The 22,849-nt window shown below is 45.8% G+C and overlaps 1 protein-coding gene across 1 annotated transcript in view; it reads left to right on the top strand.

Moving 5' to 3' along the window:
- The window catches only part of LOC114455171 (cysteine/serine-rich nuclear protein 3-like), an 88,646-nt gene continuing 65,797 nt past the window's right edge, over positions 1-22,849 (top strand). Inside the window, exons 1-3 of the mRNA XM_028436225.1 lie at positions 1-211; positions 496-646; positions 1,898-2,157. Coding sequence (XP_028292026.1) covers positions 167-211; positions 496-646; positions 1,898-2,157 — 456 coding nt within the window. The 5' untranslated portion in view covers positions 1-166. The remainder of the gene's footprint in view (positions 212-495; positions 647-1,897; positions 2,158-22,849) is intronic.

Genomic DNA, 22,849 nt, shown 5'->3' with positions numbered 1-22,849 from the left:
GAAGCAGCAGACAGGAGAGAGCAGGAAACAGTTTTGGGACGCAATCTCAGGCTTCATCATCCTTTAGCTGGCCACCTTTAATGAGTGTGTCTAGTGTTTAAAAGACCAAAACACCCACTGATTTTGATTTGATTTCATTTATTCATTCAAAGGAACATTACTGATTATGTTTCCCATATTTAAGAGACAGCCCCCAAGCCATTCTGAATTGGTAAATATCATGTTACTGCCATCTTTTGACACAAAGGACAATTAACATCTCATCCCATGTTTAATGATTGTTATTCTAGCATTACAAGACAAGCTGCTTCAGTTTATTTATTTTTTTTCAACTTCTCAATCTTAATTTTAACTTTCCTGTAAGGCTGATGTATAGTGTGTAATTATCAGCGTTCTGCTTCTGTTTTAGCTGCTAATGTGTGTGCTGAGGATTATGAAGGCCCTAAACTGTATATTTAGATAAAGTGTGGCCCCTCTGCTCTCTCTTGGTTTCAGATTCGGAGGCTAAACGCCGTGAGTGGAACACGAAAGAGGGAATTTGAGGAGGTGGAAGCCTCCTCCTCCCCGTGTTCCTCCGTGCAGGAGTCTGATGATGAGGTATCCTTCAGCGAGAGCGTCAACCCGTCCACCTCAGGCCCATTTATCCGTGAGTGTCTGAGTCTATAGTGTGGCAACGTCAACTATTGACAACAAGAGAACTGTGTCATGATTTCTTAAGGAAAACAAATCCAAAATACATGGTAAAAAATGGAATAAGTGGAATAAGTTTGCTTCAACTAAGTGAGCAACAAATGCTGGTTTGGTGAAATTCTAATCTGCATTTTTTTATATAAAGAGTCCTAATGCAAAAGCAGATAACTCCGTTAGATGATACGGGTGAAACAGACCGCAAATTGTGATTTAGTTTTAGTTTAGTCTGTTGACCAAAATACAATGTAGTTTTAGTCCAAATTTAGGGTAACACTTAACTTGATGTTTTATAAATAAGGCTGACATTACGATGTCATTATCTCTCATTAGCATGAATAAGGCTGTTGTTATTTGTCGTTTACTAAATTATGACACCTTTGGAGCTATGTTGGCATTTTTTGTATTAGGTGGAGGATCTAGTGGGGTTAGGTAGGGTTAAGGTTAGGGGTTAGGGTCAAAATAATGACATCATAATGTCAGCCTTATGTATAAAACTACAAGTAAAGTGTTATCAAATGTAGTCATCAGGACTATGATTTCAGTTATAGTTTTAGTAAACTAAATGACATTAAGATTTTAGTCTATTAAATCTGTTACAGATACTGTATAGTCGACTAATATATAGAGGATTAGAGTTTATGTATTTTTTAAAGATTCAATTATCATCGATCAAACTGATATGAGATGGAATAAATGTTTGTAAACACACACAGACAGATTTGATGTGATCAATACATAAGACCACATGATCACGTGAGTTTTGATTACATTTCAATCCATAAAATCTAATCATATTTTAGCACATTGCATTGTGGGATGTGGAGTCTTGTAAATGGATGCATACAGATTTTTAGTGGGGTTTCTTGTTTTTCTTCACCAGACAAGAAGGACAGGGATCGCTTGGATTTTTTTGTTTGAGTTTGTTCCCTGTATTCCTACGTGATATCAGAATACTCCGTGACTCCATATCCCACAATGCAATGCATGAAAATGTCAACAAACGTGTGTTTAGGGTCGAAATAAAAACAAACTTTCAAGAGACAATTTCTACCCTTTTCCATTTATTTTTATAGTAGACAATGTTTGATTCATTGATTTATGAGGTACTCACAATGATTTTATCTAATAACACATTTTTGGGGGTAACAGCTTTAAGTTAATCGAGACATTTAATTAACAGTGACCTAATGCTTCCTTTGCTTTGCAGCTGACTCCATTCTGAAGAAGGAGAAGCGCCGGAGGACGAGGAAGGTGCATTTCGAGAATGTGACCGTTTACTACTTTGAACGGCAGCAGGGATTCACCAGTGTTCCCAGTGAGGGCGGCAGCACGCTTGGCATGTCTGACAGGCACAGCTGGATCAGACAGTACTCACTGGATGAGTTTGCCCTGGAGCAGGAGCGGATCCACAAAGAAATGCTGCGAAAGCATTTGAAGGAAGAAAAACTCAACTCAATCAAACTCAAGGTAAAGGTTAGCTTTCTATGAACAGTTTGATTTATAAAAAATAGAAATAATATTGTTGAGACATGCTGGCAGGTTAAAGCCCTCTACTGCATTGAGTTAGAGAGTACTTGAACAATGTTTTGTCTGGTTTTCAGTTGACTAAGAATGGTACAGTGGAGTCAGAGGAGGCCAACATGCTCACAGTAGACGACATCTCTAATGATGAGATTGATGTGGACAACACAGAGGTGGACGAATACTTCTTCAATGGTTCTCAATTTTTTTCTCTCAAGTACCTCCTTTTTTATTTTTAAATTCATGTACCCTCTTTCTCTGACTACAATATTTTACTTAGAATACAATGAAAAACAACTTAATGGGATCAACAAGTGATGAACATTATAAAGAATCCTATTGTCAATAAGTGGAATGAAACAGTATTTATTGCCTCCTGAATTGATTTATTTCTATAGTTTTATTGTTTCCAGTCATCCCCTGCCTGGTGTGGGACAAATTTTCCAATATTTCATACCCGTGTAGTGCCATCACGTACCCCCATTTGAGAAACTGCTCTATATTACACATAAATGCGTCCCTGTTTTAAAGGAACGATCACATAAACTGAATGGATGTTAAGTGTGGTTGTTATATTCTGAATATTTTTGCTTCTTTAGGTGACTCACACGTCTCTGTGCGACTGCACTAAAGAGGGCTGCAGTAACTCAGCTGGAAGGGTAGATTTCAATCACGACCAGGCCCAAAACCACTTCTTGGACACCATCATGAAGCTTGAACTGGAGAAGAGCCGCGAGCAGCAGCAACCCACCCCGACCAACGGTTTCCACAGTGAGACCAGTGACTTGGGGCCTCCAAACCTGTTCACCCAGTCCCAGCACACATTGGAGTATTCCCTGTCTGACACCGTTCCACAGACGACCAGCATGCACCTCCATGCTGCAGAGGAGATGGAGGAGCCGCTGGATGATGATTAGGAAAAAGATGAAGATAATGAGGATGAAGATGAGGAGGATGAGGAGGAAAGTTGCTTCATGTTAGACTGAAGCTCACTCAGTTTTCAGTGTTTGGCTTTTAAAGAGTAGATAAAGCCAACTGCATTTTTGTTTTCATTTTTACATGATTTTAAGATTAAAAGTTTAATAATGGATTTTGTTTTTGAAAGAACTTGTTTAATTTTCACCAACGTTGTAATACAGTTTTTCTCAGTCGCTTTGCTTTTCTCACATCACTATTAACATTTGCGCAGCATTTAGTGCATTTCTCAAAACAATTAGTGTAAACTGCAAAACCTAGTGGATAACCTGCAAAGCATGTCACTTGCTCAAAATGGATAGTCCATTCCTCAAAAGCAAGTCTTCATGTCAATGAAACTGCCATTGTCATCAAAATGAGAAGTCTTGACACCATCGTTTATGAACAAGTTAGTTAAATGACTTTGTCATGTTTTCATTATGACAGTTTATTCTCAGTGTTTTCCAATGCAAAAAATGGTCAGGACTCAGTGACACTGCAGTACACGCTTTATCAAGAGAGAGAGAGAGACATGTAACCACTTTTCATGTGTAACATAAAACTAGAGTATACATAGAAGACACGTTTTACCTATACATACTGTTGACAGATCTCCTTCACTCTTTCACTATTCCATTCAAATGGCACTTTGTAAATTGTTTCATGCACATTTCATTCATTTTGAGCACTTTGTCATTTGTTGCATTTGACATGGATTCAATATTGCCAAATACATTGTTGTCCTCTATGACAGCGCTTTGCATTTCTTTCAACCTTATTGCATTGTTTGCAATCACCATTGAAAAAATGGCTTCCTCTTGCTGTGAGGTAAAACCTCTGCGAGGTTGTCTTTCAATCCTATGTGGTGCAGAGTAAAATTACAGTAATGCACAGTAACATGAGATATTACGAGATGTTGGATTACTGTCCAATACTATACATACCTGATCTCCCTACAAAATGTTTGAATGATTGAATTCACAGTGGTTCTTCCAACATTTGGTTGCAGCCTCTGACCAGCCTCAGCCATTGTGAGGCCGTGATTGACAGCATGGTCCACAACTGTAGCCTGAGTTTCATTAAGAATCTGCCAATATATTTAGCCTCTTCTCCCTCTTCCCCTGTTTTGTCCCCTTCCCTTTCCTCCCCTAGCTTGTCATTGGTTACAACTATACTTCACACACCTCCTCGTGAGTGAAAGCTGAAGTTCACCTGAGCGCAATTGTTCAATTTAGGAGACATTTCCAGAAAAAATTATGAAGAAAGGTATAAAATTGGCTTGCTAGACTTTGATAAATAGTTCAACAATTGTGTATGTAATGAAATGAAGACTATTAGTTTTTATTGGGAACGACAATTCAACATCCATAAGTATAGTTCATTTTGATGGACATAACATAAGCAAACAATAATGTTATAAAACAGCAGATAATTGTATTAAAGCAGCTGATACATGTCCAAAAGCATTTGCAGGAAGGAGAAATTGCTACTATGATGTACACAAATGACTAAATGTAGTGGAGGTTGAACTAATAGTTACTGTATGAGAATTTTCATTCTGATCTGAGAAAAGCACCAAAGCGACTGAAAAAAATTGTATTAACTCCTCACAGTACTAAAAGACATTAATACAAACATTTACAACACGCAACCACGGGACCACATGCTGTCATTGGTCTAATCTAAATTACAGTAAAATACACAAAACAAGAACATACATGTATGTGTATATACACATACAATATAATGCACAAAATATATTACACAAATATGATAATAAAATACACAAAAAATATAGAAAAATACACAAAAAATATAGAAAAATACACAAAAAATATAGAAAAATACACAAAAAATATAGAAAAAAACACAAAAAATATAGAAAATTACACAAAACAAGAGCAAAATATACAAAAGCAAAAAATATAAACATAAAAAGTATGCACAAATATAATACACAAATCTAAAAAATAATTGAAAAAAATACAATAAATAAATAAAAATATGCACACACAGAAAAAAACACAAAATGACTGAAAAAACGCAAAACAACAAAATCACAGAATGAAAAATGTACGAAAAGAAAAAAAAAAAAAAGAAAAATTGTGTGTGTGTGTGTGGGTGTGGACGGCACATTCATGTTTACCCAAATTTGAAACCTATTCAGCTTTTGACCTCAGTGTGAGGGGGCGCTAGCACGCCAATCTGTTTATTTACAACCTCTAATAATCAGTAGATGAAGACCCTCCTCCAGTACACAAAAGAAGGTCAGTATTGCAGTGTCTGTTCCACCTGAAACTTTTTTAACTTCCACATGGCCCCATGGTATGCATCCATTATTTTGGAATTATTTGGTGTTGCAAAACGTTTATTTTTCATGGTACTTCCAGGTCCAATTTCCCCCCCCCCCCTCAAGTCTCATGTTTGGGCGTGAGAGACATGCATTTCAACAACCTGTGACAGAGTATGTGCATGCACAGCCGCGTGTGAGAGAGAACCTACGGAGGAGATGCAAAGAGTCCCACACGGCAACCAGGAGGACAGGTAGCGAGTTACACACACACACGCAAAACACGGCCTCACCACACATAAGGTATTTATAATAAAATTATACTAAACGAGTAAAATCAAACAAAAAACTAAACAATATTTCAACAAAAAGTACACAAAACGACAACAGAAATGCACATATAATACAAAATGACTCCAAAATATTATTGATTTTACATGATAGAAAAATACACCATACGACAACAAAGATATGAAAATAACTTAAAATACACAAAACTAAATATTTATACAAAAAATGCACAAAATGACAACAGAAATGCACAAAACTACACCAAAAAAGATACAAAAATACACAAAATGACTCCAGAATCACACTACAATGGCAACAAAAAACTATACTTTTACTATATACTATACTATACTAAAAAATGCACAAAGACAACAGAAAGATGCAAAAATACACATATTGACTCCAAAAAACATACATTACAGAAAAATACACCAAACGTGAAAAAACCAAAAAAACAAACAAACATTTATCATGCGCATGTCCCATAGAATTAAACCAGGGAAATTGCACACACTATTTTACTTTGCACCTGCAAATATAACACTATAGAGTATGTAGACCTCATTGTACATCCAACCTTCAAACACATACTAATTTGGCCAAAATTGATAACTCCTCTTAAGCCCCCACGACTACATACTTCTGACGTGTATGTATGTGTAAAGCGAATTTCTCCCCGAAGCGGTGTCTGTTCGACCTGTTGTGTGTGCGTGCATTATTTTAGACTGATTTGGTGTCGCAAAACGGTTATTTTCTTTTTATTTAGAGATTACGGCTCTCAATTTTGATCGTTCGCGGCACTTCCGGTTCTGGTTTTAGGACGTCACGTCACTGTGTTGCAGTGTCTTTGCAGGTTTAAAGGAAAAGGCCAATATTAAAAACATTTTTGTACTGTAAAAAGTTATTTAAGTTAATATTTCATGGTTATTTAAAATGATTCCTGTGACCCCAAACTTCCTTTAAATCACGGTTAAGGAGTTCATTTCCTCCTGTGGTATGCTATCGTCAGCGTCTCAAACATTTGACTAGAGCTCTCTGAATAGATCATTTGAAACCATCAGCCACTGGTGAGTCTTTTGCTGACAAGTTTTCGATTCTTTAAACCATATAAATGCTGTTGCATTATTGAACTCAACCCGTTCAATACTCTATTTGGAAAACTCTGCGTATTGCCTGTGGGGCCGCGCATGGAAGCTAAGCTCTGACCACTCGGTCCAAAGGTAAACAATGATTTTTGTTAAAAAAAAAGACAGCCGAATTGTAGATAATACTTTAACTTACTTACTCACTCATGGTGTTTGGAAAGTTATTTTTGTTTTGAGCAGTTTTGTTACTTTTCTGATATGCGCTACAATGGCTATGGAGTTTGGTCATCATTGACATATTGATGTGAACGCAGCTGCGTTTTGAATGAATGAATATTGGGAAATTATTTAAACACTTGAGTCTTATTCTGCTTGAGTAGTTTGATATTCAAAAGGTGTGCTTTGACTTTAACTTTGATTCTGACTGTGAATATGAACATGATACTGGGGTGCTAGGTTATGGTGTCTTGGTTACTATTGTAATTTTGATTTATTAATGACAATTAATTAAATAATTTCTTAATGTATTTGTATTTAGCATGTATGTTTATGCATACATTGATTTTATCTTTAATACTGACTTGGTTATTTCAAATGCAATTCTTATGTGTATTTTTGGCCTTTTGGGTCAGTTTTTTTTTTTTTTTTTTTACTAACTTTGGAGTTTCTTCTAATTGATTTTGATCCATACATCTCAACCACTATGGTGAGCTACATCAACGAACTGGTAGGACAAAGTCTGTCACCTATAGAGATGTCCCAATACAACTTTTTCACTTCCGATACGATATTGATATTGCAGCCTTCAATATTGGCACGAATCATACATACTTTGATGACTTATTTTGTAGTGTGGAATGTTAGAAAAGGCTTGATCAAGTGATGTTACTCAAACAAAGAACAATAGTCAGCAACAGTAGAGATGAGAAAAACTGACCCATTTATTATTATCCAATTGGTTACATAAATTTTAATCTTCAACATATTATCTACAGTATTCTATGGGGTGTCCTGATCCGATATTAATATCGAAGATTTTAGATGCAGTCCGATGAAATCCGATATTCGTTTTCTCGCTGATATCGGACCATTATCCGATATCAATATTGGATCGGGACACCTCTAGTCACCTACCGCTGTGGACAAACCTTTCTTTGGATTATAAGGACAGGAACTGAAGGCTTGAACTGAACTGAGCATTTGGGTTATTGTGGGTAATCCATATTTTTGTCTTTGGAATAGTGTATTGTTTGTAATAGTTGTTCTTTTTGTAAATATTTCTGTTAATACTCACACTCAAACTGCACTACTGCCTGATGTATTCATTCACAATCCAAGCTCCTTTAAAAGGCCCATGTTACGCTAAATCAACTGTTCTGTGTTTTAAACATCATAAAAGTGCTATATGGGCTTTATTCTCTCAATCATTAGTTAGATGGTGATTTGCTCCTTTCTTACTGCAGGGTGAGCACAAACACCTCGCTCCAATTTGATGACGTGTTCCCACGTTGATGACGAATTTGACGCGGCACTGAGCTGGAGAAGCCACGCCTCCAGGAATCTCTCTGCCGTGATTGACATGTAAACAGACACGCCCACGAAGGTGAGCATTTCAGCGTCCCTCGCGCAGTGTTATGTATGTATTTTCTAGTCTATGTATGTACCAATGAACGCCCAGCCCCCACGCTCTGTCTCGTGTTTATAAAGCAGCGGGTTAAAACTCTGGAAAATAGGCGAGTTTGGGAAAATAAACCTCAAATACTATGTTTTTGGGGTTCTTAGAACAAATGGAGATGGGTGAAAAATAGCATGACATGGGACCTTTAAAGAACATTCTTCTGGTGCCGCTATTGTAGCCGTAGTCAGCCGCCTTGCCCAAATGCGCTACAACAGCATTATAAACGCTGGTATTTTCATCACGTGTTTATAACCTAACGCGCACTTTGGATGTACATGTCGCATGCACATAGAGCCGTTTAGAGAGAGGGAGTTGCGACAATGGAGGATCGAAATAAACTCAAATAGGAAGTTATTGCTGGGCAATGGCAGCAGCTGTGCACAAAGCGAACAGAGAAAAAATGTTAATTCCTCCACAAACACAGCGTTATAAACACTGATATTTTCACCACATGTTTATAACCTAATGCACACCATGGATGTACATGACATGCTTGTGTGTAATTTTTTTTTTAAATAGAAAAGGTGGGGAAGAATAGACTGTTTTGCAGTGAGGGTGAGATGTGAGGTTGTAGAATATATTGTGCTTATTATGTTGTGTAATCCAGCCAGTATGGTTACAAGTGTGAAGCTTAGCTATAATGGTGGTGGCTGTGAACAGGGGGAATGAGTGAATGGTAGTACCTAAAGCAGGTATTTGGGAATAACGTGTCTAAGGTTAAGCCCAGTATGAGTTTTATTACACATCCCAAGGCGTGCCAGTGCATCGTATACCAGAAAAAAAAAAAAAAAAAAAAACGCTACTGCGAGCCCAGGAACTGCCCTGGGCCCGCAGATGCAGCCAGGCCAGCAGAAAGAGCGGAGGCCAGGGAGCCCAAGGCAACCCCCCAGATGCCCCCAAGATCCCAGGCCGAGAGGCAGCCACCGCCCCCCATACACACATCCGAGGAAGCCCCAAGCAGCCGAGCACCCAGCGCCACCCCCCACCGACCCCAACCCCCAACCCCAAGGCCCCCCGCTAGCATCCAGCCCACCCACACCCAAGCACCCAACCCCCCGAGGGAAGGGCCCAGAGAGCCCCCCGCCCGAGACCCCAGCAGAGGAGCAAAGGCCCCCGCCCAGCAGACGGCCAGAGCCGCGCGGAACGGGCCCAGAGCCAGCAGGGTCCGGAACCCAGGCCAGAAGTACCCGGAACGGAAGCAGCACCGAGAGCAGCGCCCCCAGGGACGACAACCACGCCCATAGTCGCCGAGGGCACCAAGGGGATGCTGCAAGCCGCCCCGCCGGCCCCCAGGCGCACCGACCAGGCACCCCAGAGCGCGCCAGATCGCCTCTCCCCCCCCTGGAACCCAGCCACAACGCAGAGCCCGGCTCACAGGGCGCAGCCCAAGCCGGGGCCACCCGAGGCCGCACCCGCAGGTATAGTAGGGCGCGGCCCGTACCGCCAGGACCGGCCCAGCCAGCCGGCCAGACCCGCCGGACCCAAAGGGCACCACCGCAGGACAGGGAACCCCCAAGGGTGAGCCCCCAGGCCAGACCTCCGTGGGGAGCACCCCCCCACCCCCCAGCCCAGGAACAGGCCACAACCCAGCAAGACCGCGCAGCCCCAGACGGCACAAAGACAGCTGCCCAGGTCCCGCCCCCCACCGGACAGCGCATGCCACGGGGCAATGCCCCCCCCGGCGCAAGAGCGACCGGCGGCGGCCACCACAGGAGAGAGGGACCCCAACGGCACACAACCGATGCAAAGCAGCAGCCCCCAGCCAAAGGCGCAGAACCCACCCACCCGCCAGCCCGCAGATAGCAGGAAAGACCTACCAAGTGGCCCGTACCGACCTCAACCCCCAGAACAGCTAGAGCCGCCCCCCAGCAAAGAGCACCACCCCGGAGCGCCAAGCAACCCCGCCTCAACCCCGGCGCAGACGCCGGCACCCCCCAGCGCGCCCACCCCCCACAACGGTGCGGCAAGCCGCCCCGGACCCACACGCCGCGAGGCACGCCCCCAAGGCAACCAGGAAACAAGACAAGCGCCAAGCCCCACCCTCAGGGAAGGGGCACCCCCACGCCCCACCAGGCCGGCACCGCCCGGAGAGACCCCGCAAAGGGAGTCCCCAGCAACACCCCTCCACACCCCCTAGAGACCCACCGCCCCGCCACGCCCGACCGCACCCCCCGATCCCCACACGGTAGCCCAGCCATCAACGAACGGGCCGGGCCCCCACCCGACAGGCCCAGATGTGTGAATTTACCCACCACCCTGTTATGGTGCCTCTCCATTCCCCAATAGAGAGGCACTTCCCTATCCCCTGAGTGAATGTATGTGCTTAGTGAATGCATGAAGTGCTATTAAAAAAGGGTGGATGGAGGGGAGCGGTGCTCCCCATCCAGCCTATGTGTATATATGTGTATGTGGTGCAATAGCTCCGGAGGGTGGAAGTGGTGGTCCCACCCTCCGGGGGGTGGTGTATTGAGGTGTAATTAAAATTGGAGGGATTAGTAGGGCAGCCAGAGGTGGGAATGCCGCCCCCGCGCCACTACTTAGTAGCGCAGGCGGCAGCCCCCTACACCCACAGCCCCACCATCCAGCCCCCCAAGGGTTGGGTATGTGAGTGTGGTGCAACAAGTGGGTGAGGGGAGTGAGCGATGTGAAGTGTCCATGTAGGAGGCCTGTCTGGTAGGAGCCCGGCCCGTCCGCACCGCCGGCCACCGGAGAGGGCAGACGGCGCAGACGGGCACACGGCACCGCGGGCCCCAGAGACGCGCCGAGCGGCACAACCGGAGACCCCCCGCGGCACCCCCCCGAATCGCGGCGGCCATACGGAGCACGGCGGGACCCCCCCCCCCCAGGCGGAGCCAGGCACCAGCCACATCCCCCAGCAGTCCAGGAGGTGACCCCCGCCGACAGCCGGCCCAGAGCGGCCCGCCCCGCCAAAGCAGGCGGCGACCGCGCAGGAGAGAGGCCAGCTCCCACACCAGGGCCAGCACAGGCCCGCACGACACCACGACAGAGCACCCTCCACAGGTGGGCGGCCCCGGCCCCCCCGACGAGAGAGGACGCCACCAACCACCCAAGCAGGTCCACCCCGCCTGCCACGGACCGATAGGTAGGCGAACCCATGCCCCCCCAGCCAGGCACCGTAACCCCACATCAATGTTGCCAGCAGAGCCCCCCCCACCCACGGAGACCACCCCCAATCACCCCCGCGCCGACATGAGACACCCCTGACGCCAGCACAGCCCGGAGGACAGCAGGCCCCAGCCAACAGCCCCACCCCGCCCAAGGCAGCGCGGCACCTCGCTGAACCGCAGCCCGTCCCCGGGCAGACGGCGGGAGGGCGCACCCCGAGACGCCAAACCTAGAGACCCACCCCCGGGGCACCCCCGCCCAGACACGGCACCCACGGGGCCCGGCGCCTCCAGCCAGCAGACCAACAACCCCGACGCGGATCTGCCAGGACAGGAGCCACCGGCCGCGCCCCCACACACACCCACCTAGCACAGCCCAGGGGAGGCCCCAGCGTGGGCGAGGCCCCACAACTCACCCTTCCCTCCCCCCGAAGCCACACAAGCCGGCCCCTGCGGTCCCCCAAGTGAGCCCCCGAGGAGGAGGGGGAGGGGGCGGCCCGGCCCACTGCGCCAGCGGCACGCTCAGCGAAGGCGCGCCCCAGGGAACCAGGCCAAGGCGCCCAGACCGGCCGGCGGAGCAACCCACCGCACCACCCCGCCACCCGAGGACGCAAGTGCCGCCCCCAAGAGCAGCCGCCCCCAGCGCCACCCCCATCCCGGACCCCCCCGTCCCGAAGCCACGAACCCCACCACCCCAGGCCCCCAGACAAGCCAACCCCGAGCCACTCACCCAGTGCAGCAATGCCCACCCCCCAAGCGAAGGCCACAGCCCCCCCACCAGCACCCCGGGCCGACAGGAGCCCCCCACGCCAAACCCAACGGGAGAGCCGGCGCCGAGCGAAGGCGGAAGAGGGGGGGAGGACGAGACAGGGGGACAGAGAGCAAGAGGAAAGAGTGGCAGAGAGACACGCAGGCTCCCGGCACCAAGGGCCACCCAGATGTGCACGAAGGGGGCAGGAGAGCAACACCCAACCGCCCAGGGACCACAAGAGCACCCGAAAGGGACGCACGCCCCCACAGAGGCACCCAAAACACCCCAGCAACCCACCCAAGCCACCCAGGTCAAGGCCACCCCACAAGCCCATGGAGGTCCAGGAATACAGTTAGATCAGTGTGTTAGTAAAGAGTGGTGCTGGCAGTTGCTTGCAGGCTAGATCATCAGGCTAAAAATGAAAAATCAAGATTCAATGCAATTAGAAATAGAGTGCAACGCTCTTCAAAGCAGGTTATTTTATTTTTTCTGAGAGCAGACATCTTTTCCATGGAAATAAATTCTATGAGGAGATTTCCCAATTGGTTTATGTTTAAGGATTTTTTATCTTTCCAATTCACTAATATTGTTTTTTTTGCTATGGCAAGTGCCGCAAGGATGGATTATGATTGGTTTGCTGGAATATCAAGGATAGTCAGGTCTCCTAACAGACATAGATTTGGAGATAGAGGAATCCTGTAGTCCAAAATGGAGGACGGTTTTTCAGTGATTAGAAACCAAAACTGTTGAACTGGCGAACAAAGCCATACGGCATGTAAATAGGAATCAGCTGTTCCCTGGGTGCACTGAGAGCAGATGTCTGTTGGGGAGAAGCCCATTTTATACATTTTCTGTTGGGTAATGTGGGATCTGTGGAGGACCTTGTATTGAATTAGCTGAAGATTTGTATTTTTAGTCATCTTAAAGGTATTGCAACAAATTTCTGTCCAGAAATCGGTGTTCGTGGTGATTGAGAGTTCAGCTTCCCATTTAGCGATTGGTAAGTGATTAGAGTTAGTGTTCAAGAGTGCTCTGTATATTTTTGAGAGTTTTTTTGTTTTTGTTGAGATATTTTTCATATATATGGCCAGTTCTGGAGGTTGCAAGGTGATTAAATCTATTGCCGTATTTTTCTTAATTGTCTCTGTTACTTGTAGGTATTGAAGAAAATTACTTTTATTTATATTAAATGTTTGGGTTAGATTGTTATATGTCCTGAGCTTATCATTTTCAAAGAGGTCTTGGAGATGAATAATTCCGCTATCTTCCCATGTTTTTAGATAGAGCGGTGTTTTTCTGTTTCTAAAGTCAGGGTTGTGCCAGATAGGAGACAGCATACTAGTTTTTAATTGAACATTTGTAATGTCCAGGGCTTTCCACCACGCAGTCAGGGTGGAGGCAATCAGTGGGTTTTTAAAGCAGTTATGACGTTTGAGGGTCACAGTGATAAAAGGGAGATCAGAGAGTTTAATATGTTTGCAGTCTAGCTGTTCTATTTCTAGCCAGGTGTTGTGGTATTCTTTTGGTTTTAGCCATTCTGTTAAATATAGAATTTGGTTTGCTAGGTAATAATGCGTGAAATTAGGGGCTTCCAACCCTCCCTCGCTTTTATTTTTTTGAAGAGTTGAAAGGCTTATTTTGGGTTTTTTATTCCTTTCATAGAATTTTAGAATTGCAGAATCTAATCTTTGGAACCATTGCGTTGGTGGTTTCAGTGGAATCATAGAGAACAGATAGTTTATTTTAGGTAAGATTTTCATTTTAACTGAGGCTATTCTGCCAAGGAGTGAGATGGGGAGATTGTTCCATCTCCGCAGGTCTTCTGTGACTTTATCCAACAGAGGGTCTAGGTTCAGTTTAATTAATTCATTTAGGTTTGGTGATATATTTAAGCCTAGATATTTAATTATATTTGTGGGGGAGGGGTATTGTGGGTTTTGGGTTGCTGGGTTCCATGAATTTTTCGTTAAAGGAAGGATTGATGATTTTGACCAGTTAATGGAATAGTCTGATAGTTTAGAGAAGCTGTTTATTAGTTTAAATAATTCTTCTAATGAGGATTGGGGTTCTTCCAAATAGAGTAAAATATCATCCGCATAAAGATTAATTTTGTGTTCTGAGATGGATGAGTGGATTCCTTTATTAACAGAGTTCTGACGAACAGCTGCTGCGAGAGGTTCAACAAATATTGCAAAAAGCAAAGGTGAGTGTTTAAAAGGCTCTGATTTAAGTGCCTGCCTCTTTAAGAGGCACTCGGGTTCAGTGAGCAGTGTGCACGTGACCAGTAGTTTAGTTTGGGCAGTCGTCCAAGTACGAGCCTGATTCGGATGTTTAACTAGTTCCTGTCCTTTAAAACGTTCTTCCGAGTTGTGTGCAGTTCTTACTCCTGTTCCTGTGTGCTCCAGTTTGTCTATAGTCCATGACCAGAAAGTAAGTCACCATTTATGTTTTAAGTTCATGCTATGTTAATAAGTGTATAGGCTAACAGCTATGATGATGTCATGCTAACCCACTTATGTAACACCGTTTACCGTGTCGGAGTTCACGTTGCTGTTATAACTGCTGGGGGAAATCTGTTCAATAATATTTTTGGCCAGGAGAGGGTGCTATTACCTTGCACATTGATTCAGTTTAAATGTGGAGCTTTATTTATACAGAAGAGTGAATGTGGGTCACTTTTTTCCCCTTTGTTTTATAAATTAGAGATAATTTGGAGTAATTGAACCTTTTTTTGATGTTGATGTAACAGAATGTTACTTATATCAGCTGTTCACAGCTTTGTATTTGCTTTACATATAATTGTTTATTTTTCTCATGTTTGTTACAGACTATACAATATTAGAACTACTCCAACAACTAGCATTTAATCTGCTGTTAATGGGAATAAAATACAGCTGGAACACATCCCAGTTAAAGAGAAAGGACGTCTCATCTCTTCATTCCTGTGCCCTGATCAGCACCCCATTCAGTTTGCTGTCTTAAACCTAAAAGAACTAGACGATCACTATTTCCTCTCTTTCAATGGTCCTTCGAGCCGGATAGACAGCACCCAGGATGGACCCCCAAGGAGAGATGGACCCTGATGTGAGACCAAAGCGGCGAACACGTCTACCTGATAGATTACAAGATTTTGAAGTCGATTATGCAGGATATAATCCAAGAGAACAGCTTCAGTGGGACTTACCATCTCCTAGCCCTGAGAGAAGAGTACACCTCGCATGGGAGGGTCCGGTCCAGATGACCCCCCTCCAGCCACCTCAGACTCGCTCCGGTAGCCGTTATGAGGGTGCTGCTCAACGCGAGATTCCTCAGCTAGCCTCTAGCCACTTCCGGAGACAATACTCTGAGATCGACGCTCAACAGGGATATTCACCTTCCTACCAAAGGACCCGGTACGAGGACTCACGCTACCCAGAGATTAGAGCTATCCAAGAGGAGAACACTAAACTGCTCCAATCACAAAAGGCTTTCCAGTCAGGTTTAAAGGAACTTCAGGAAGCCAGAAACGAGATTAAAGAGTTACTCGAGACCGCTCGCTCTTTGAGAACAGAGATAGGTGGAGTTCATAGCCCAGCCTCAGGATACTGCACCCACCAGTCTCCACTAACCAGCGCTGCACCCCCTAAAAGTCAACCTGTTCAAGCTGCAGTGGAGGAGGAGGAGGACTGGCCTGAACCCCCACCGTGGCCTGAGCCTTATGAAGACTTGCATAGAAACATGCACAACCTGAAAGTGGAGCAGCAACAACCCGATAGAAGCCAAAGCTATTACACCCTTCAACCCCCTCCTCCTCTGGCAAGGAAGCCTCAACCATTGCTACAGCCATATCCCCAGTTCATGGCCTCTGCTTCTGACCCAGAGTTACCGACCTACTCACCTGCACACCCTTCGGTTCAGCGCCCCTACCCTACGCAAACCTACCAGCAGCCTTTGATATCTGAAATAGTGTATAGAGGCCCAAAACCCACCATTCCTAAATTCATTAATCCAGATCCCAGTGAATTTACGAGGCTCCGGATCGCACTAGAGAACCTTCTCCCACATAACTCTACAGAGCTCTTTAAGTACCAAGTACTAGTGGACCACCTGAGATTAGAAGAGGCTAAGCTCATAGCTGATGCTTATCTGAACTCGCCAAACCCTTATACTGACACTATGACAGCTCTCCATGATAAATACGGCCAACCACATCAGCTTGCCCTAAGAAAGATAGCCAACGTCCTTGAAGCCCCCGAGGTCAAGCGTGGTGACATCACCGCATTCCAAAGGTTCTCTCTCCAAGTACAATCACTAGTGGGACTGCTGCAAACCTTAGGTCCAGAAGGGAATGTTGAACTGAAGTGTGGTTCACATGTAGCTCGACTTTTGAGCAAACTGCCTGCCGAACAACGTGCTGACTTCCGTCGTTACCAATTCAAGCAGCCTGGGGCTACCCACTCCTTAATCGATTTATCAGAATGGCTCCGCTATGAGTCATGGTGCCAGGATTTCGACAGCCATGCCATGGGAAGAAGCACCAAACAAAGGCAGAACGTGCGAATGGATTCACGCCCTCCACGACAAACAGTGACAGTCCTGCATGGTGCTGGAGAAGCCTCAAAGACTACCCCCCTGTATCAAAGAGAGAGTTCAGCTAATAATAAAGCCAAGAGTAAAGTCTACTGTGCCTACTGTGATAGTAATGAACACTACCTGAGTCAGTGTAACAATGTTGCTAAATTGTCCAAAGACCAGCTCAGAGAGTGGATCCAGGTTAACAGACGGTGCTGGCGCTGTGCACGAACCCATCAGGCAGCCCAGTGCACGTTGAAGAAACCCTGCAACATCTGTCAGGGAAAACACCTCCTGGCCCTCCACGAGATAAACCTGAGACCAGAGAAAAGTAACGCACCAGCAAAGGAAGAGAGCTGCTTAACCAGCTCAGCCTCCGACTCGCTGTACCTCGACCGACCTGGAGCAGAGAATCGGGTCTTGTTAAAGATTGTTCCGGTGCTTGTGCATTATGGAGAGCAGACGTTAGACACCTTCGCGATCCTCGACGATGGGTCAGAAAGGACTATGCTTCTACCAGATGCAGCTAAGTCTCTAGGTATGAAGGGCATCCCTGAAGATCTTCCACTACGGACTGTCCGCCAAGATATTCAGGTGCTTAAGGGACATACTGTGTCTTTCAGCATCTCCTCAGCTGCCAATCCTCAGACAAGCTATAAGATTGATCGTGCCTTCACAGCTTGTCGCCTCAGCCTAGCTCCTCATACCTACCCTATCGACCGCCTTCAAAGGAAGTTTAAGCACCTACGTGGCATCCCTATACCTGCCTTTAGAGAAGCCAAACCTTCACTCCTTATCGGGTCTGACCATCCCCACCTCACAACTCCAGTGGAGCCCGTCAGACTTGGCCCACCTGGTGGCCCAGCAGCAGTCTGCACCAGACTTGGGTGGACCCTTCAAGGCCCTATCCAGGGCATGGGGCGGCTAACTGGCCCTGCGCAGTGTCTGTTCACCTCAACAACGCCACCACCAGATGAACTGTACAAGCACGTCGAAAGGCTATGGCAAGTAGATACAGTAACTTACAGACCAGAGAAAGAGGTTACGCGGTCTAAACAGGATCAGCAGGCTGTCGCACGTCTTAAAGCCAATACTGTTCGGGTGGAGATTGATGGTGTCCTCAGGTATGCTACACCACTAGTTCGTCACGCAGACATGCCCCTGCTTCACGCACCAAAAGAGTCAGTCATGCCACAGCTGCGTAGTACCGAAAGGCGACTCCAGAAGCGCCCCGAACAAGCAGAAGCCTATAAGAAGGAAATGCAAAAGCTTATTACTGCAGGAGTGGTGCGTGAAGTCAGTGAGGACTCCCCACCCAAAGAGGTCTGGTACATCCCCCATCACCTTGTCAGTCATAATGGAAAGAATCGCCTTGTTTTCAACTGTTCTCACACCTACCTTGGACAGAGCCTGAACCAGTACCTACTTCCTGGCCCTACCCTTGGCGCCTCCCTACTTGGAGTCCTGTTGAGGTTTCGTGAACATCCGATAGCAGTCAGTGGAGACATCAAGGGAATGTTTCACCAAGTACGTCTCTTAGCTGAAGATCGCCCCCTGCTAAGGTTCCTGTGGCGTGACTTGAAAATGAATGAGCCTCCTAAAATATTTGAGTGGCAGGTCTTACCTTTTGGCACCACGTGCAGCCCCTGCTGTGCATCTTATGCCCTACAGCTCCATGTTCTCGACCACACCCAACCTCTCGACGACCTGAGATTTTCGGTTGAGAAGTGCTTCTACGTGGATAACTGCCTACAGAGTGTGCCTACACCAAGGGAAGCCAAGATACTTGTTGACCGGCTCAGAGAGCTTCTGGCCTCCGCGGGCTTTGAGTTACGTCAGTGGGCCTGCAATGAAACCACTGCCCTGAGCCACCTGCCTCAAGAGTCCAGATCAGAAAGCCTTGACCTCTGGCTAGCACAAGATAAGTCCAACCCTCTGGAGTCAACATTGGGCCTCAGCTGGAACTGGGAACTAGACTTCTTAGGCTACAAACACCGGCCAATAACCTATGAGGCACCCACCCTGAGAAACATTTATCGAGTGCTAGCATCCCAATATGATCCATTGGGCTACCTGTTACCCTTCACCACCCGAGCAAAGCTTATTGTCCGACAGCTTTGGGACAAACAGCGTGGTTGGGATGACTGCAACTTGCCATCCGAACTCCTGCAGGCCTGGTCTGAATGGGAGGAAGAGCTTGAGTCCCTCCCTCTCCTCACCTTTCCACGTGCATATGTGCCTACAGACACCAACCTAAAGAACGCTGTCCGCGAAGTGCACATTTTTGCAGATGCTTCTGAGAAAGCCTACGGGGCCGTAGCCTACTTGAGAACAGAGGACGCCAAAGGCCGCATTCACCTCTCCTTCATTCTTGCTCGTTCCAGAGTGGCTCCAAAACGTCTGCATTCTATCCCTCGCTTGGAGCTCTGTGCAGCACTTGCAGCATCACAGATGGCACAAGTCCTTAAGAAGGAACTAACCCTGAAGGTTGAGCGCATCGTGTTGTGGTCAGACTCCACTACTGTGCTAACCTGGCTACATTCCCAGTCCTGCAAATTTAAGGTGTTCGTTGGGGCCAGAGTAGCCGAGATACAGGAGTTGACTGAGAACTGCACATGGCGCTATGTAGACTCTTTAAACAATCCTGCCGATGACGTGACTAGAGGGAAGACCCTAAAGAACCACTGAAGGATGAGACTGAGTTCCGGAAGGCTGCTTTCTGTGGCCTAACGACCACCTCACCTACTACTTCGCTCTTGGCTGAAGAAATGTGCAACACCTGGCAGGAACTCCTGGATGTTACAGCTCAAAACCTTCAGGGGTCTTCCACCTCAAATTCGTCACCAAGTGCTGAGGAGTATCGTCAAGCAGAGATACACACTCTCCAACAAGCCCAACGACAATCCTTTCCGGATGAATATAAGCACCTAGCAGCTGGGAAACCTGTCTCATCAGGAAGTCGTTTGCTCACCCTAGCGCCCAACTGGGACGAGTCCACCAATCTGATAAGAGTGGGTGGCAGACTCCGACGATTGGAAGGTCAAGTCGACTTAACCCTGCACCCGGTTGTCCTCGATCCTTCACATCGAGTTACAGGCTTGCTCATTCAGAAGTATGATGCAGATCTCCATCACCCTGGTCCAGAGCGGGTCTTTGCAGAGCTGCGTAGAAAATTCTGGGTACTTCGAGGGCGGGAGGCAATCAGAAGATACCAACATGCATGTCCTGAGTGTCAGCGCTGGAGAGCTAGGCCCTCAATCCCCAGAATGGCTGACTTACCCACTGCTCGTCTTCAATTACACAAACCAGCCTTCTACTCCACTGGTGTGGATTGCTTCGGGCCTATGGTGGTGAAAGTGGGCAGACGCCAGGAAAAGCGCTGGGGAATTATATTCAAGTGTTTAACCACCAGGGCCGTACATTTGGATCTACTCAAGACGATGGATGCAGACGCCTACCTGATGGCTCTGAGGCGCTTTATTGCTAGAAGAGGAGCCCCTGCAGAAATATGGTCGGACAATGGAACGAACTTTAGGGGAGGTGAACGGGAGCTCAGAGAAGCCTATGAAAGCATGGCACAAACCCTGCAAGATCAACTCGCTCGTCAAAGGATCCAGTTCAGATTCAACCCTCCAGCAGCCCCACACTTTGGTGGAGTGTGGGAAAGAGAGGTTCGCTCAGTCAAGTCCGCACTCTACACTAGCGTGGGATCACAACCTCTACCTGAAGATGTCCTCCAAACAGTACTCCTAGAAGTGGAGGCTGTCCTGAACTCGAAGCCCCTAGGTTACGTATCTGCTGATATCGCAGATATCGACCCTGTAACACCCAACAGTCTGCTGATGGGGCGACCAGATGGATCTCTTCCACAAGTGGTCTACCCAGGGACTGACATCTTGACCCGTAGACGCTGGAGGCATTCACAGATTCTCGCCGATCAGTTCTGGTGTAGGTTCATCAGAGATTACCTTCCTAGCCTACAGACTAGGCAGAAATGGCATTCCTCTCCTCCTGAACTCCTGGAAAAGGCAGTTGTCATGATGGTTGATCCACAGCTACCTCGGGCCCTATGGCCCATCGGACATGTTGTGAAGATTCACCGCAGCGATGATGGGTTCATCAGGTCTGCTGAAGTGGATGTTAAAGGACACGTCTACACCCGGCCGGTGGCTCGGTTGGTGGTGTTACCAGCTCTTCCATCAAGCGAGGAAGATCCCTCTCAGTCCTTCTCCTCTATCGTTAGTTGAATAGCCTTTCTTTCAAACAAAAGTTCAATGCACTTTTGGGGGCGGCTGTTTAAAAGGCTCTGATTTAAGTGCCTGCCTCTTTAAGAGGCACTCGGTTTCAGTGAGCAGTGTGCACGTGACCAGTAGTTTAGTTTGGGCAGTCGTCCAAGTACGAGCCTGATTCGGATGTTTAACTAGTTCCTGTCCTTTAAAACGTTCTTCCGAGTTGTGTGCAGTTCTTACTCCTGTTCCTGTGTGCTCCAGTTTGTCTATAGTCCATGACCAGAAAGTAAGTCACCATTTATGTTTTAAGTTCATGCTATGTTAATAAGTGTATAGGCTAACAGCTATGATGATGTCATGCTAACCCACTTATGTAACACCGTTTACCGTGTCGGAGTTCACGTTGCTGTTATAACTGCTGGGGGAAATCTGTTCAATAATATTTTTGGCCAGGAGAGGGTGCTATTACCTTGCACATTGATTCAGTTTAAATGTGGAGCTTTATTTATACAGAAGAGTGAATGTGGGTCACTTTTTTCCCCTTTGTTTTATAAATTAGAGATAATTTGGAGTAATTGAACCTTTTTTTGATGTTGATGTAACAGAATGTTACTTATATCAGCTGTTCACAGCTTTGTATTTGCTTTACATATAATTGTTTATTTTTCTCATGTTTGTTACAGACTATACAATATTAGAACTACTCCAACAACTAGCATTTAATCTGCTGTTAATGGGAATAAAATACAGCTGGAACACATCCCAGTTAAAGAGAAAGGACGTCTCATCTCTTCATTCCTGTGCCCTGATCAGCACCCCATTCAGTTTGCTGTCTTAAACCTAAAAGAACTAGACGATCACTATTTCCTCTCTTTCAGTGAGAGTAGGCAACCTTGTCTCGTTCCCCTCTGCAGTGTGAAGCTTTGGGATGTTATTTTGTTTGTGGTTACTGAGGCCTTAGGTTTAGAGTATAGGGTGGAGATCCATTGTATGAATGAATCTCCAAAGCCAAATTTGTCAAGGACAGCAAGGAGGAATGACCAGTTGACTCTATCGAATGCTTTTTCTGCGTCTAGTGACAAGATAATTGTTTTCCTTTTAGAGTTCTGTGCCATGTTGATCAAATTAAACAGCCTTCTAACATTGTCTGTGGAGTGTCTATTTTTAATAAATCCTGTCTGGTCTTGGTATATAATTGACTGTACGACTTTCTCTAACCTGGAAGTGAGTGCTTTGGAAATAATTTTTATGTCTGTGTTAATAAGTGAGATGGGACAATAACTTGAGGGTAACATGGGGTTTTTGTCTGGTTTAAGTAGTAATTTAATGTTTGCTGTATTCATGTGACCTCCTACATAACCTTTATTTTTAATCTCTGTTACTACTCTGAAAAAGAGCGGAGCCAGCATTGACCAGAAGTGTTTTAGGAATTCAGCAGGGAACCCATTTTTAGCTTGAGTTACTCCATTGTGACCATATACATTGCATAGTATGAAAAGAGAATTGTCTAGTTTGAATACAGTTATAATCCATCTGCCATTTTTTGCCATAAGTTTCCAAGACATTACCAGTAAATTTATTAAACAAGAGACATTCCTGCTGGGATCACGTGATCCCTCGACTGCGATGCCAGCGTAGTGTCTATCTCTGCCTAGCATAGTCATTTTTTTTCAATAATCCGATA

Source organism: Gouania willdenowi, chromosome 21, assembly GCF_900634775.1.
Source record: "Gouania willdenowi chromosome 21, fGouWil2.1, whole genome shotgun sequence".
Taxonomy (NCBI): domain Eukaryota; kingdom Metazoa; phylum Chordata; class Actinopteri; order Blenniiformes; family Gobiesocidae; genus Gouania; species Gouania willdenowi.
Note: the sequence above shows the minus strand (reverse complement) of the source record. Positions and strands in the feature narration are given on the sequence as shown.